Source organism: Schistocerca gregaria, chromosome 8 (assembly GCF_023897955.1).
Source record: "Schistocerca gregaria isolate iqSchGreg1 chromosome 8, iqSchGreg1.2, whole genome shotgun sequence".
Taxonomy (NCBI): domain Eukaryota; kingdom Metazoa; phylum Arthropoda; class Insecta; order Orthoptera; family Acrididae; genus Schistocerca; species Schistocerca gregaria.
Window position 1 is genome coordinate 312,183,122 of NC_064927.1, and position 14,159 is coordinate 312,197,280.

At 39.1% G+C, this 14,159-nt stretch overlaps 1 protein-coding gene across 1 annotated transcript in view; it reads left to right on the forward strand.

The window, feature by feature from the left end:
- Positions 1-7,549, forward strand: part of LOC126284667 (NADPH oxidase 4-like) — a 189,389-nt gene extending 181,840 nt beyond the window's left edge. Inside the window, exons 15-16 of the mRNA XM_049983771.1 lie at positions 3,104-3,204; positions 6,624-7,549. Of these exons, the coding sequence (XP_049839728.1) occupies positions 3,104-3,204; positions 6,624-6,741 (219 nt within the window). The 3' untranslated portion in view covers positions 6,742-7,549. The remainder of the gene's footprint in view (positions 1-3,103; positions 3,205-6,623) is intronic.
- The last annotated feature ends 6,610 nt before the right edge of the window (positions 7,550-14,159 follow it).

Genomic DNA, 14,159 nt, shown 5'->3' on the forward strand with positions numbered 1-14,159 from the left:
CAGCACAATGCATTTTAGAGTTGATTACTGCACTGTGAATAGAAATAGAATAAGCCCTTCAGGGTCACAGAAGACCATCACCATGAATTTACCAGCTGAGGGTGCAGCTTTGAACTTATTCTTCGGAGGAGAGGTGGTATGGTGCTACTTTACAACACGGATTGCCATTTTGTTTCCTTTTCAAAGTGATGAACTCATGTTTCATCACCTATGGCAATGTTTGAGAAAAAAACTGTCATGATCATCCTTGTACTGTGCAAGTAATTCTGACAGATGGTCCTTCGTTGCTCTTTATGGTCTTCTGTTAGGCAGCAAGAATCCTAGCAGGCACATCCCTTTGCATATCCCGACTGATGGATAGGTGTTCAGAACTCCCAACAGAGATATCCAGTTGAACTGTGAGGTGTCTGTCTGTGTTCCATCAGTCACCTCGAATAAGAATATCCGCACATTTCAGCACTGCAGTTATCACAGCTATGTGCGGCTGGCCGGCATACATGAGATCAGACAGGTTAGTGTCACTTTATTGCGAGAATGACGGATAAATCACCCAAAACAACTCACTGTATTCTGTTCATTGCCAGTTTTCTGTAGACTTTCTGTGAGCACTTATGAAAATCTATGATGTTCTGGTTTCCCAACAAAAAACTGAATGACAGAAAGGGTACATATAGTTGGAACTTCAGGAAACCATAGGAGCTGAAGTGCAAATATTCCATGACATCCCACAACAAATTCCACATTTTTTTTTCAACTGAAATTGGCCAACAAATTGTTTGAAATGTATCCTGTTGTAGTAATAAACCACCAGAGCTGCTTTTCTTATATTTTATTTACCACTAGTGATGATTCACTCTCAAGCAATATGTAAATATAGTCAAGCCTTTATAAATATGCACAGTTTTTACTTACATTATAAGATCTTAAATGTCAATTTTCCATTACTGTTTACTTTTATTTTGTCATATTTTTGCATGCACTGTAACAGTATTGATTTATGTGTCAAATTATGATTTGTTAAAATTTTTGATGTAAGTTTGTTTATGTTATGTGTGATATTTACAACTGCCTTTTTTCTGAATTTTACAAACAATATAAACTGATTTTCATTAAAGATATAAATTGAGTAACAAATAACATCTCTGTCACAGAGATCAATATTGCAACCACAGTCTAACATGTACAGTTGCGACGCTCACTGCCATGAAAAATGTTATCATGTGACAGTTGGTGCAACACTAGCACCCCAAGCAGTGAGAAAGCAGCTGTAAAATTAAAGTTTGTTTTTAATTATTTTTCTAGTTACTTATCAAAATGGGTATTACATTTTTGTGTTCCAAATATTAATAAATTATCAAGAGACATGAATGATTGTGAAGTATGTATAAAAACAGTTGAATCTCCCTGATTCAGTGACATAACTTACAACTTAATGATTAAGAAATACCTTCGAATGTGTGTATAACTGAAGTTTATTCTGCTGAAAGCAAGAAAATATAATCACATTTTTCATGCATGTAAAGAATACATTTCTCTTGTTTGTTCTTATCATGACACGCACTTTCCTTCTCATGTGGTGACTTTGTTGGGAGCCAGATGTTTTGCAACCTCTTACACTTTACTTGAATCTCTAATAAATATATGTTTTTTGTAAATTTAATTACTTTTGCTTCAGAAGCAAATGTGGTGAAGATTAGTGCCATTTGTGGCTCAGATGCAGTAACAATTCTGGAATTGGTTTCTTCTGTGTTGAGAAACAGTTTTATTGTTTCTGTTCTTTTATTATCATGTCTATGTGGTTTTTCCTTCAGTTACAGTTGTGGTAGCTTATCTGATATGTTAAATAATGTAGGTATTGCATTCCATACACGTTTCCTCTGTTCCACATTCACTGATTTGACAGGAAAAGTTGCGAAGAAAATATAACATTTTTTAGCAGTTATGTGATACTTTTCTGCAAAATATCAGGTCTTCTGCTTTTTACTAGCAAATTTTTTGTTCGTAAAGAATGTGATGTTCCCCAGCAAATATTTGTAGGTTACAAGAAGATCATAAATAAACTGTTTTGTAGAATAGTGATTCACACTTCCTAGGGTCATTAGGAAACGTTAAAAAAAAGACAAATGTGGTGCCTTCTTAGTGTTATTGCTACAATTTATTGCACTATGGGTGCTCCAATTTGTAAAAACTATTCTGCAGAGCAATGTAAACAATTAAGATCTGAAACTTTCTGGCAGATTAAAACTGTGTGCCCGACTGAGACTTGAACTCAGGACCTTTGCCTTTCACGGGCAAGTGCTCTACCATCTGAGCTACCGAAGCACGACTCACACCCAATACTCACAGCTTTACTTCTGCCAGTATCTCATCTCCTACCTTCCAAACTTTACAGAAGCTCTTCTGCGAACCTTGCAGAACTAGCACTCCTGAAAGAAAGGCAGAAGTAAAGCTGTGAGTACCAGGCGTGAGTCATGCTTCTGTAGCTCAGATGGTAGAGCACTTGCCCACGAAAGGCAAAGGTCTCGAGTTTGAGTCTCGGTCGGGCACACAGTTTTAATCTGCTAGGAAGTTTCATATCAGCGCACACTCTAATGCAGAGTGAGAATCCCATTCTGGAATTAAGATCTGCTTTCACTTTCACAAGATCTCACCAAACTCAACAGTATAACTTTTTGGCTGCTTGGTGCATTGATGTCACAGTGGGCAACAAAAAAGTGATGGAGTGTCATGACTATTATGTTAAACTGTGATGGTAACAGTCATGCTCAAATATGACAAAATAAGAGTAGCACATAACTGAAGAATAGCATTTATGATCTTATAACATTATTAAAAATTATACCTAAAACCAAAAACTATATAAATATGAGAGTGAGGCATCATTTGAAATCAGTAATGGTGAATTAAATATAAAAGAGCAGCTCTGGCAGATTATTATTACAACAGTATGCGTTCCATATAATTCTGTTTCATCTAGTATCTGTTTCCTTCTCTCTGCATTGCAACATAACAGATTGAATGAGTACAAAGCAAATTTCCTTATTACTTAAGATACTGATTTCAGCATAAATATCATGGCTGAATATTTTTTCATTTTTTGCAGGTTGAAATTAGCCAGGAATACAAGGTTTTGTTACACCGACTTCAGAATGGTCGTCCAAAGTGGGGTAGCCTTTTTAAACAATGGAAAAATATGTACAGAATGTAAGTAAGCAAAGGATTATAGTTTACTTCATTCAATGTTTGCTTTTATTTTGCATTTTGTTTGTTTATTCCAACGAATTGAAGTGAGAAGAATATATTTTTTAAATTTTATATTCAAATTGTCCTTTTAAATTTCCCACAGGAAACAAATAAAGGCAGTAACACGGTATCTGCTTACCTACTCTCAAACAGAACCAACTGATTTGGAGCTGACAGCCTTTAAAACAAAAATTTTAAAAAAGTTTTATCTCCTCCACTAAACCTTTTAAATAGTTGCTTTGTCTGGAGAAAGGGATGGCATAAACAGAAATAATGAGTAAGATGCACGAGCACTAGAGGGAAGGACACATTTTTTTATTCTGTTGGTTGTAAGAGAGACAAGGTGCGAAGAAGTAGCTCAGAAGCTAGTGACCTAACAGTTAAAATTCATGTTTTCAGAGATGGAAGATGAGAACTTAACTCAAAATGAACTGTAATGACCAAGTAGAAACTAAAGATTTAGAAATACGGACAAAAAACAAAGAAAAGGTTGAGATGGGAGTCTGAGAATAACATTAGTACAATTGGCCATCATCAAATAGCATTATCCCTTGTTGCTGTCACCCCATGGTGAAAGTATATGTCTTCTTCAGACCAGAATCCAGATTTCATAAAATTTCATGCCTGCCTCCTTCCTATACTTAAATCCTATTAAAATGAATGTGGTGGTCTCCTGGCTGCAAAGTATGTTCCGCAACAGCTGATCTGTCAACCTCCCCTCTTCTGCAACTGCCCTTATGTTCTTCCAGTCATTTTTTCACTGTTATTTTTCTAGTACCCATGGACACTTCCCCACAACTACATGGAATCCTATAAATTCCTGCTTTTTCCAGCAGTAGGTGAGCATTCTTGACAGGTTTTAGGTGAACTTGTACCCTCCATGTGGGTTTGTAGATTACCATGATGTTCCACTTTCGCAATATTTTTCCTATGCGGTCAGTAATATCCTTAATGAATGGCAGGAAAACTTCCAATTTCATTGCTGCTTGGACATTGCCATGATTTCTACATGGTAGTCTTAACTCTTTTTTCACTTCTGTGAGTGAATAACCATTCTTGCATAAAGTGTTGGTGAGATGTTTTAATTCTTTGTCAAACAACTCTAGTTTGCAAATTTGCCTTTCTCTATCCACAAACGTTTTTATATTGCTTCAGTTTTGTTGTGAGTGGTGGTTGGAATCCCATGTAGGAACCCACTGTGTGTGTGTGTGTGTGTGTGTGTGTGTGTGTGTGTGTGTGTGTGGAGTGGGGTGGGGGGTTCAATAAACTGTGTGGTCCAAGCTACCATCTTCTTTCTTGAAAACTAGCACACCATGAAAATTAAATCTTCCACCTGCCTCCTCCTCCATGATAAACTGAATCTTTGGATTGCTCTCATCGAGATGTATGTGAAAATGATAAAGTTCTTCCGTGCCACATGACAACAAAATAAATGTATCAGCCACATACCAGAACCAAATATTCATTTTCTTGTTTGCTGTTTCCAATGCTGCTCCTCAGATTTTTCCATAAATCAGTTTGTTATAAGTGGGCTAAGTGACTCCCTAAGTGGGCTTAAGGACTCCCCACAGTGACACCATCCATCTGTTCACAGAACTCACTGTTCCATTCTAAATACATTGTTGTGAGGCAATATTTAGACAGTTCTGTAACATTGGGAAGAAAAATCCAATTCAGCTGTTGCAATACTTTGTTGAGTGGAACCACAATGAATAGCAATACCATATCAAAACTAACTAATATGTTCTCTGGCTGTACCACTATGCCACTTAACTTACTGATAAAATGTGCTGAATTGTTGATATATGAATCTGATCGGCCAACATTCGGTCGTTATAATATTTTCAAGAATTTGGCAATAGAATATGTGAGCGAAACAATAACGCTCGCTATAGATCTTAAAGGATCATGTTCTTTGGGCACCTTCTGCAATCGATAAAGTCTTGGTGGTAGTGCAAATGAATTGAACTGACTTTTCTGAACACTCTAATCAATAGAGGACTTCTTTATCAACTGCGTAACAGTTCTAAGAAATTTGTCAGTAAAGTCTTTACTCAATTTCCTATATATTTGCTGATAATCTTGCTGTCATGCTAGGTCGTATTCAAGACAACCATTGCATTTCCATTGTGTAGAGCAGGATGCTAGCAAAGATTGAGGGCAGGAGGATTACGGAAATTAAGGAGGTAAAGTAAGGACAACTCCCATCTAAGTAGTTCATAGAGGCTGGTGTTGGGGAGAAGGATCCATATGGCAGGAGTTGTGGAGTAGCCATTGAAATGAGTATGTTGTGCCAGCAGTATGTTCTGTCACTGGTCTGTCAGGTCAGTGCTTGGCCAGAGCTGGGAATGGCCATTCTTTCAGGTGGCCAACTAGTTGATGGTCCTACACACATACATTCCACAGAAACTGCAACATAGCTGGTCTGTTACTGAATTGCTGGGAAGCTACAACAGAGCTGGTCTGTTACTGAATTGCTTTAACAGTTGGCCCCACTGCTGATGGAAAAGAATAATCCTGTGAGAGGACTGGAACAGGATGTGCTGAGTGGATGTATCAGAGAGGTCAGGCACCTGTGTCTTCCAAAATCTTTATTATCTACCCACCAATATGACATGCATGATAAGTAATCACATTACATAAATCTTAACACTCCAGTGCAGCAGCTGCAGGAACACTGATACAAGTTTCACAAAGGCAACAGTAAACCAACCATTACCATCACTAAAAGTATCATTATTAACAATACCAAAATTAAAGTTACATCCTACAAATACATATGGGTAGTACATCCCTCATTTCTAAGCACAGTGATAAATAGCTGAAGCTCTGGAAAAGGATATGGTTCATTTATACCAGTCCAGGAATATAGTGGGTGACGAGGGAGGGTTAGGGGTGTGTAAGCATATGACATGGAGAATTTGTTTGTAGACTAAATTTGGAGATATTTCTCTCTCTCTCTCTCTCTCTCTCTCTAACGTGTGTACACACACACACACACACACACACACACACACACACACACACACACACACACACACACACACACACACACACACTAGCTGAAAAAGACTCATCCAAAAGCTAAAGAAGCTTTCAGTCTTGTTTATGTGCTTCTGCTCTTAAAATTAAATATTTTTGTATATTTATAACCATTACTATAATAATATGATGTATAACTGAGTAGTGTTCATTGGTCCCAAATATTCTTTTAAAAACTAGAGATTTTCACAAAAGAAACATGTATGCCTGTGTAAAAAGAAAAAAAATACTCTATTTGTTCAATTTAATGTAGTGAGGGTTTATCCCCATTTTCATTAAGATAGCTTACTGTTCTCCTCCTTTACCTAAACATTCTAATCACAATAATTTCTTTACAGGCCAAATGTTGCAGTATTTGCCAGTGGTCCAACATCATTAACAAAAGAAATTAAAAAACATTGTTATAAATGTTCAAAAAATGGCACATCATTCAGGTTCATGCGTGAATCATTTTGAGAGTGCAGTTGAAACTGCCAAAAATACCAAAGATAGTGTTTTATAGTTCAAGAATATTTTTGGAATATTGTATTATATTATTTTGTATTGTCATTTTGTTAAATATATTTGATTTTGTTATAGTTTGTTTCTTTATTCAGACATACCCTAATAACCTCAAACTGTTGGAAACACTAATAATCATGAAGTCAGCAGAAAAAATATTCACTGTACAAAATAGTTAGCTTAGTCACTAAAATACTGAAGCAAGGCTGAATCATGTTTCAGATGTATGAGATTTCTTATTGTGATAATTATTTTAAACTGGGAGCTATAACAAAATCACAGGGTGATTTAGTCAGACAAACCTTCAGTTGTCTGTTTAAGCAATTAAATCCTCTTGGTAGTTTGTTGAGAAAATACAAAAATACTACATACTGTGTTCATAAATTCATGTATGTCAAATTTCAGCAAAGCTACAATTCTTGATTTTTAAATGCTTTGTTTTACATTTTGCTTCAGTGAATCAGGGTTCAACTGGCAATTATGAGTCTACTAAAGTTCAGAACATCAATCACTCAGTCATAATATGCAAACAAATTTTTAATCATTTCCAAACTTAATATTTCATTTTCATTAGAGCTTAAATTCATAAGTCTCTGTCAGTCTGTGACAGTTCATCTTCTTTATTTCTTTGTTTGTTGTCCTCAGTGTCAAAGTACTGCATTGTGATACTTGCTGAAAAATGGGGTGTGGAAGTACAACACTAACTAGTTTAAATAATGTAGCCGACATGAGCACAGTTGCATTTCACAGAAGTTTACTTTCACTGTTCACAACCCTCTAATAATTCAGTTATATATGACCAGAGCACCATTGTTTAAACTTTCCATCAGCTGCATTAATAGATTGCAGCCAAACCTCCACATACTGCTACAATAGTTTACTGTTGAACATCTATGAGCAGTAAAAACCTAACCACAAAGTTCAAAAGTCTTGCAGAATATTGTGGTACATATTGAATAGACACTGTCATTGTTTTAACACACACCCTAATTGTGTTATACTTATTTCACAGTTAATTTGGTGCATTGTTGTTGTTCTAAGCAACACAGGTTCTTGTCTGGTCTGAAACTTGGCTGTGGACTGACTGTCTTGGGACCAAAAATCGGGCCCCTATGTACCCTCACAATAATAGGTACTGCAACAACAGATGGTGTGAAGTTAAATTTACAGAAATTACGTTTAAAACTTAACTCATTAAATCTACTGAACACCACCTTCTTTTAAACAGTTTCTCCTACTACAAGGGTTAAACCAAATTATTTGTTTAAATCATGAAATTAACACACATAGTTATGCAAACAATACTTTTGACAAAACTGTTTATTACTTTGCAATTAATTAATGGCTGGCTTTGCTAACATTTTTTGAACAGAGCCAAATAAATACTTTAAAATTACTAGCATTTTGTCTTCCAAATGTTTATAATTATTACAGACTTTATATTTGTTTATACGTCAATAGTAGAATTTAAGTTACAAAACAATTACTGATTTCACCCTATAACAAAAGTTACTAACTAGGCATAGGCAAAATAAATTGGAAAATTAGTTACATACATAACACAAAACACAAAATTAGATCTGGTGGTATATTCTTTAAGACTAAGGGCCAACTTTTCTCTTTTATGAAAATGCAGATTATACATGTGTACATGAATGGTAATTAGTCTAATTAGTCAGAAGTGAAAAAATGAATTTTTAAGGATTCAGATGGCAAAACAAGAGGGGAAGTAAAATTATCCTGGCTTGCTTCGTCACAAGTCTGTCTCCACTGAATAAACTGGACATTTCCTTTTACATTTTTCACAAGGCAAAATGATTATGGAACTTTAAATCAATAAGGTAGAAGTTGTACAAGATGGCTTGTGAATCAATTTCAGGTAAATCAATGTTCAGCTAAAGTTGCACAAATGTGTAATCGAAAACAAACAGATGCTCACAGCAAGCAAGATACAAAACCAGCAACGAAGCAAAAAGTAACAGCTTTCTTTATTTGCTAGTTGTGAGGCATTCAGGCTCTACATGTCACTTTTATGGGGCTCCACCTGTATTTCATAGTGAAGTATAGACTGAGTTACTAATGCTTTTGTGCACAGATATGTGCCTTGGAGAATACAGCAGTTCATGATGGGACAGGCCCTCCATGGTAAACAGTCACTATAAAGAAACTTCTCTAGAAACAAAGACTACTGTATAACAGAGATAAAACAAAGCATAGGGCTATAGACAGAGAGATGCTGAATGAAACATTTTTAACTGTCAAGAGGGCAATGTGTGAAGCCTTCAGTGACTACCATAGCAGATTATTATAGAAAGAACTTTAAAAAACATGAAGAGATTCTGATCGTTTGAAGAGACTTCTAATGGCACCAAAGTTAGTGTCCAGACACTCGTGGATGAAACAGGAGATGAACTGAGGGTTTCAAAGCAAAAGCAAGAAACTGAACTCCATTTTCAAATGTTCCTTCACAAAGGAAAATCCAGAAGTAATGCCCCAATCCAATTCTTGTATCACGACAAACATGACAAAGTGACATTTAGTGTCAGCGGGTTTAAGTAATTGCTAAAATTGTTAAAATTGAGCAACACTCCAGGGCCTGATTTAATCTCTACCAAATACTATATTGAATTTGCGGCTGAGTTAACACCTCTTTTAACAATAATATATCAAAGATCCAAGGAATAAGAAACTGTGCATAGTGGCTGAAAGAAAGCACAGATGACATCCCTCAACATGGTGGCCCACAGCCATTTTTAACTGGCTGCCCTGCCAAGAAGTAGATGGGCTTGCACAGTCTATTGCATCTAATTAGACTCACATAGTATTTCATTCAATTCATATGGAATGTGGACTGGTGCAGGTGTGTATTGAACCAGTGGAGGATTTCCGCTGTTGGCAGAGCATTGTGACTATCAAACACATAATGTACCATGCAAGAGATCGCCATTTATATGTTCTAGAGAGAATGACAATATCCAGGTGGAATGCCCACGGGGTTAGAGGCGCCACGTCACAGATTGTGTGGCCCCTCTTGTTGGAGATTCAAGTCCTCCTTCGAGCATGGATGTGTGTGTTGTTCTTAGCGTAAGCCAGTTTCAGTAGTGTGTAAGTCTAGGGACTGATGACCTCAGCAGTTTGGTCCCTTACAAGTTCACACTCAATATCCAGGTGGATAAAACAATGACATGAGACATCTGTAACCAATGTGGAGCATAGGTACCTGAAATTGCAGTTCAAACACTGGAAAATATGCAACGAGTGTGTGCAGCTCTACAATAAGGCCCACAGCAATTTGTCCATTACCCTTCCAGAATATTACAAATCTGTTACATGTCTTTGTGGAGGACTGTAAAACAGGATTTAAAGTTTTATCATCCTTATAAGCTGCAAGTGACTCAACAGATACAGCCAGGAAATAAAGTGAGTAGGCACAGTTTCTGCACTACATTACGGACAGGATTCGTGTTATATCCGATGAGGCAAACTTTCATCCGAAGGAGTTTATCAATAAACAAAACTTCTGATATTACTCAGACATAAACTCATAGCTTATTCATGAAAAGGTACAGGGTATCCCAAAGTTCATTATCTAGTATGTTGTTTAACAGTCTATTGGTATCATTGGGTCATATTTTATTGAAGACAACAACAGCTGGCCAGTGAATGTCAGTTCTGAGTGGTATGTGGCCACAATTATTTATTCATTCTGCAATTATAAGAGTCGAGGGACATGAAAGGGAAGCAGTGGTTGGGAAGGGAGTGAGACAGGGTTGTAGCTTCTCCCCGATGTTGTTCAATCCTGCTTGTGGGAGCACGCAGGAATGAAGTGGAGGAGGGTGTAGGTAAGCTAGTTCCAGCTGGCAGTTTAGACAGTGGGCAAGGAGGAGGGGTAAAAAAATTGTGGGTGTGTTGGTGGAAAAGATGGCCATGTATTGATGCCAGGAGTATTACAGGAACATTGGATATACTGCAGTAGAGTTCCCACCTGTGAACTCAGAAAAGCTGGTGATGGCAGGAAGTATAGTGAATGCACAGGCTGTGAAGCAGTCACTGAAATGACGCATGCTGTATTCGGCAACATGCTCAGCAACTGGGTGATCCAGCAGTTTTGTAGCCACAGTTTGTCAGTGACTATTCATGCAGACAGACAAGTTGTTGATTTTCCTGGCCACGTGGAATGCAGCTTAGCTTAGCTTGTAGATCACATGACTGGTTTTACAGGTAGGTCTGCCTTTGATGGGTTGGGTGATGCTTGTGTCCCGACTAGAGTAGGTGGTAGTGGGAGGATGCATGGGACAAGTCTTGCATCTAGGTCTATTACAGGGATAGGAGCCATGAGACAAGGGGTTGGGAGCAAGGTTTGGGCTGGGATGGATGAAGATATTGTTTAGTTTCGATGGGTGGCAGAATACAATTGTGGGAGAGATGGCACTTCAGGGCACTACAAGAGGTAGTCAAAACACTGGCAAAGTATGTGATTCAATTGATCCTGTCCTGGTGGTGCTTAGATACGATAGGTGTGCTCTTCTGTGGCCGGACGGTGGAACTTTGAGAGGTGGTGTGTGATTGGAGAGATAAGGATGGGAGATCTGTTTCTGTACAAGCCTGGGAGATTAATTACAGTGTTTGAAGCCCTGAGTGCAACGCTCGGTATATTTTGAAAGGCGCTGCTTCTCGCTATAGATGTGATGACCATGGATGGCTTGGTATGGAATTGGTGGCAGCTACTGAAATGGAAGTATTGCTGGTGGTTGATAGGTTTGATATGGATGGAGGTACTTATGTAGCCATCTTTGAGGTGGAGGCCAACATTGAGGATGGTGGCCTGTTGGGTAGAGGAGTACGAGGTGAAGCATTTGCGTGAGAAGGTGTTGATTTTCTAGAGAAATGTGGATGGGGTGTCTCCACCCTCAGTTGACACTGCAAGATGTCATCAGTGAATCTGAAGCAGGTGAGGGGTTTTGGGTTCTGAGTTGTTAGGAAGGATTCCTCTAGATGGCCAATGAATAGCTTGGCACAGGATGGTGCCCATTGCTGTACCTCAGATTTATTTGTAGGTGATGCCTTCAAAGGAGGAGTAATTGTGGGTGGGAATATAGTTGGAAGTGGTGCCCAGGAAGGAGGTAGTAGATTTGGAATCTATTGGGCACTGGGAAAAGTGGTGTTCAATAGCAGCAAGGCCATGGGCATTAGAGATGTTAATATAAATGGAGGTGGCATCAATACTGATGAGTGGGGCACCATGTGGTAAAGGAACAGGAACTGTGGAGAGTCAGTGGAGGAAATGGTTGGCACTTTTATGTAGGAGGGAATGCTGTGGGTAATAGACTGCAGGTATTGTTTTAGAGAGCAGAGATTCCCTCAGTGGGAAAACAGTAATTGGCCACAATTGGACATCCTGGTTGGTCGGTTTTATGGACTTTAGGAAGCAGGAGGAGTGCCAGACTAGTAGGGGTAAGGAGTCTAGGAGGGAGTGTAGATCCTTCACTCCTACCTCATACATGCTTTCTAAAGTCCATAAACGCAACCACCCAGGATGTCCCATTGTGGTTAATTACTGTTTACCCCATGAGAGAATCTCTGCTTTATAAAACAGTACCTTCAATCTATTACCCACAAACTACCCTCCTACATAAAAGTACCAACCATTTCCTCCACTGACTCCACAGTTCCTGTTCCTTTACCACATGGTGCCCCACTCATCGGTATTGATACCACCTCCATTTACACTAACATCCCTAACACCCATGGCCTTGATGCTATTGAATACTACTTTTCCCAGTGCCCAAAAGATTCCAAACCTACTGCCTCCTTCCTGGGCACCACAACCAAATATATTCCCACCTACAATTACTTCTTCTTTGAGGGCATCACCTACAAACAAATCTGAGCTACAGCAATGGGAACCATCTTATGCCAAGCTATTCATTGGTCATCTAGAAGAATCCATCCCAACCACTCAGAACCCTAAACCCCTCACCTGATTCAGATACATTGATGACATCTTTGTAGTATCAACTGAGGGTGGAGACACCCTGTTCATATTTCTCCAGAAAATTAACACCTTCTCCCACAATTGCTTCACCTGGTCTTCCTCAAACCAACAAGCCACCTTTCTCAATGTTGGCCTTCACCTCAAAGTTGGCTATATCAGTACCTCCATCCATATCAAACCTACAAACCACTAGCAATACTTCCACTTCTACAGCTGCTACCCACTCCGTACCAAGCTATCCTTGGTCATCACACCTGTTGTGAGAAGCAGTCCCTGTCAAAATATACAAAGCTTCACACTCAGGCAAGCCCCGTAATTACCATCCCAGCCTTGTACAGAAACAGATCTCCCATGCCTTATATCTCCAATCAAAATTCCACCATCTGGCCACAGAAGTACACACCTGTCATGACTCAGTACTGCCAGGACTGGAGCAACTGAATTGTATTCTCTGCCAGTGTTTGGACTACCACTTGTAGTGCCCTGCAATGAGGAATGTCTTACCCAGTATCCTTTTCATCCCTCCCTCAATGGTATTCTCCCACCCATCAAATCTAAACTATATCCTCATCTATCACTACACAACCCCTGCTCCTAACCCCTTGCCTCATGGTTCCTATACCTGTAATAGACATAGATGCAACACCTGTCCCATATATCCTCCCACCACCACCTACCCCAGCATAGGCAGGCCTACTTGTAAAACCAGTCATGTGATCTACTAGCTAAGCTGAAATCACTGTGCTGTGTTCCACATGGGCATGGCAGCCAACAAGCTGCCTGTGTGCTTGAATAGCCACTGACATACTGTGGCTAAGAAACAGCTGGACCACCCAGCTGAGCATGTTGCCCAATACATTGTTCTTCATCTCAGTGACTGCTTCAATGCCTTTGCCATCATGATCCTTCGTACCAACATCAGCCTTTCAGAACTGTGGGAATTCTCCTTACAATATACCTTATGTTCCCATAATCCTCCTGGCCTCAACTTTAGTTAATCTTTGTCCATCACCCAAGCTATCTCCTTCCCTGTTCCCATACCAGTGCTACACAGCCTTCTATTTCACCAACACACCCACAATCTTTTTACTTCTCTCCTTTCCACTACCCCCCCTCCCCCCCCCCCCCCCCCCCCAATTCCTAGCCCACAATCTAACCTGCCAACTACACCTAGCTGGCCTACCCTCTGTCCATCTCATTCCTGTACACACTTTAACATCACCCACATCTACCTTGTTATCCCTCCCTGTCCCAGCTCCTCCTTACCCCTACCACTCAGGCTGCTTCTCCCATCATGCGCATTTGCTTGGAATCTGACCTTGGCAGCCAGAGACAGAGGTCAAGTATCTGTGAGTTGCAGTTGCGTGGATGTGTGTGT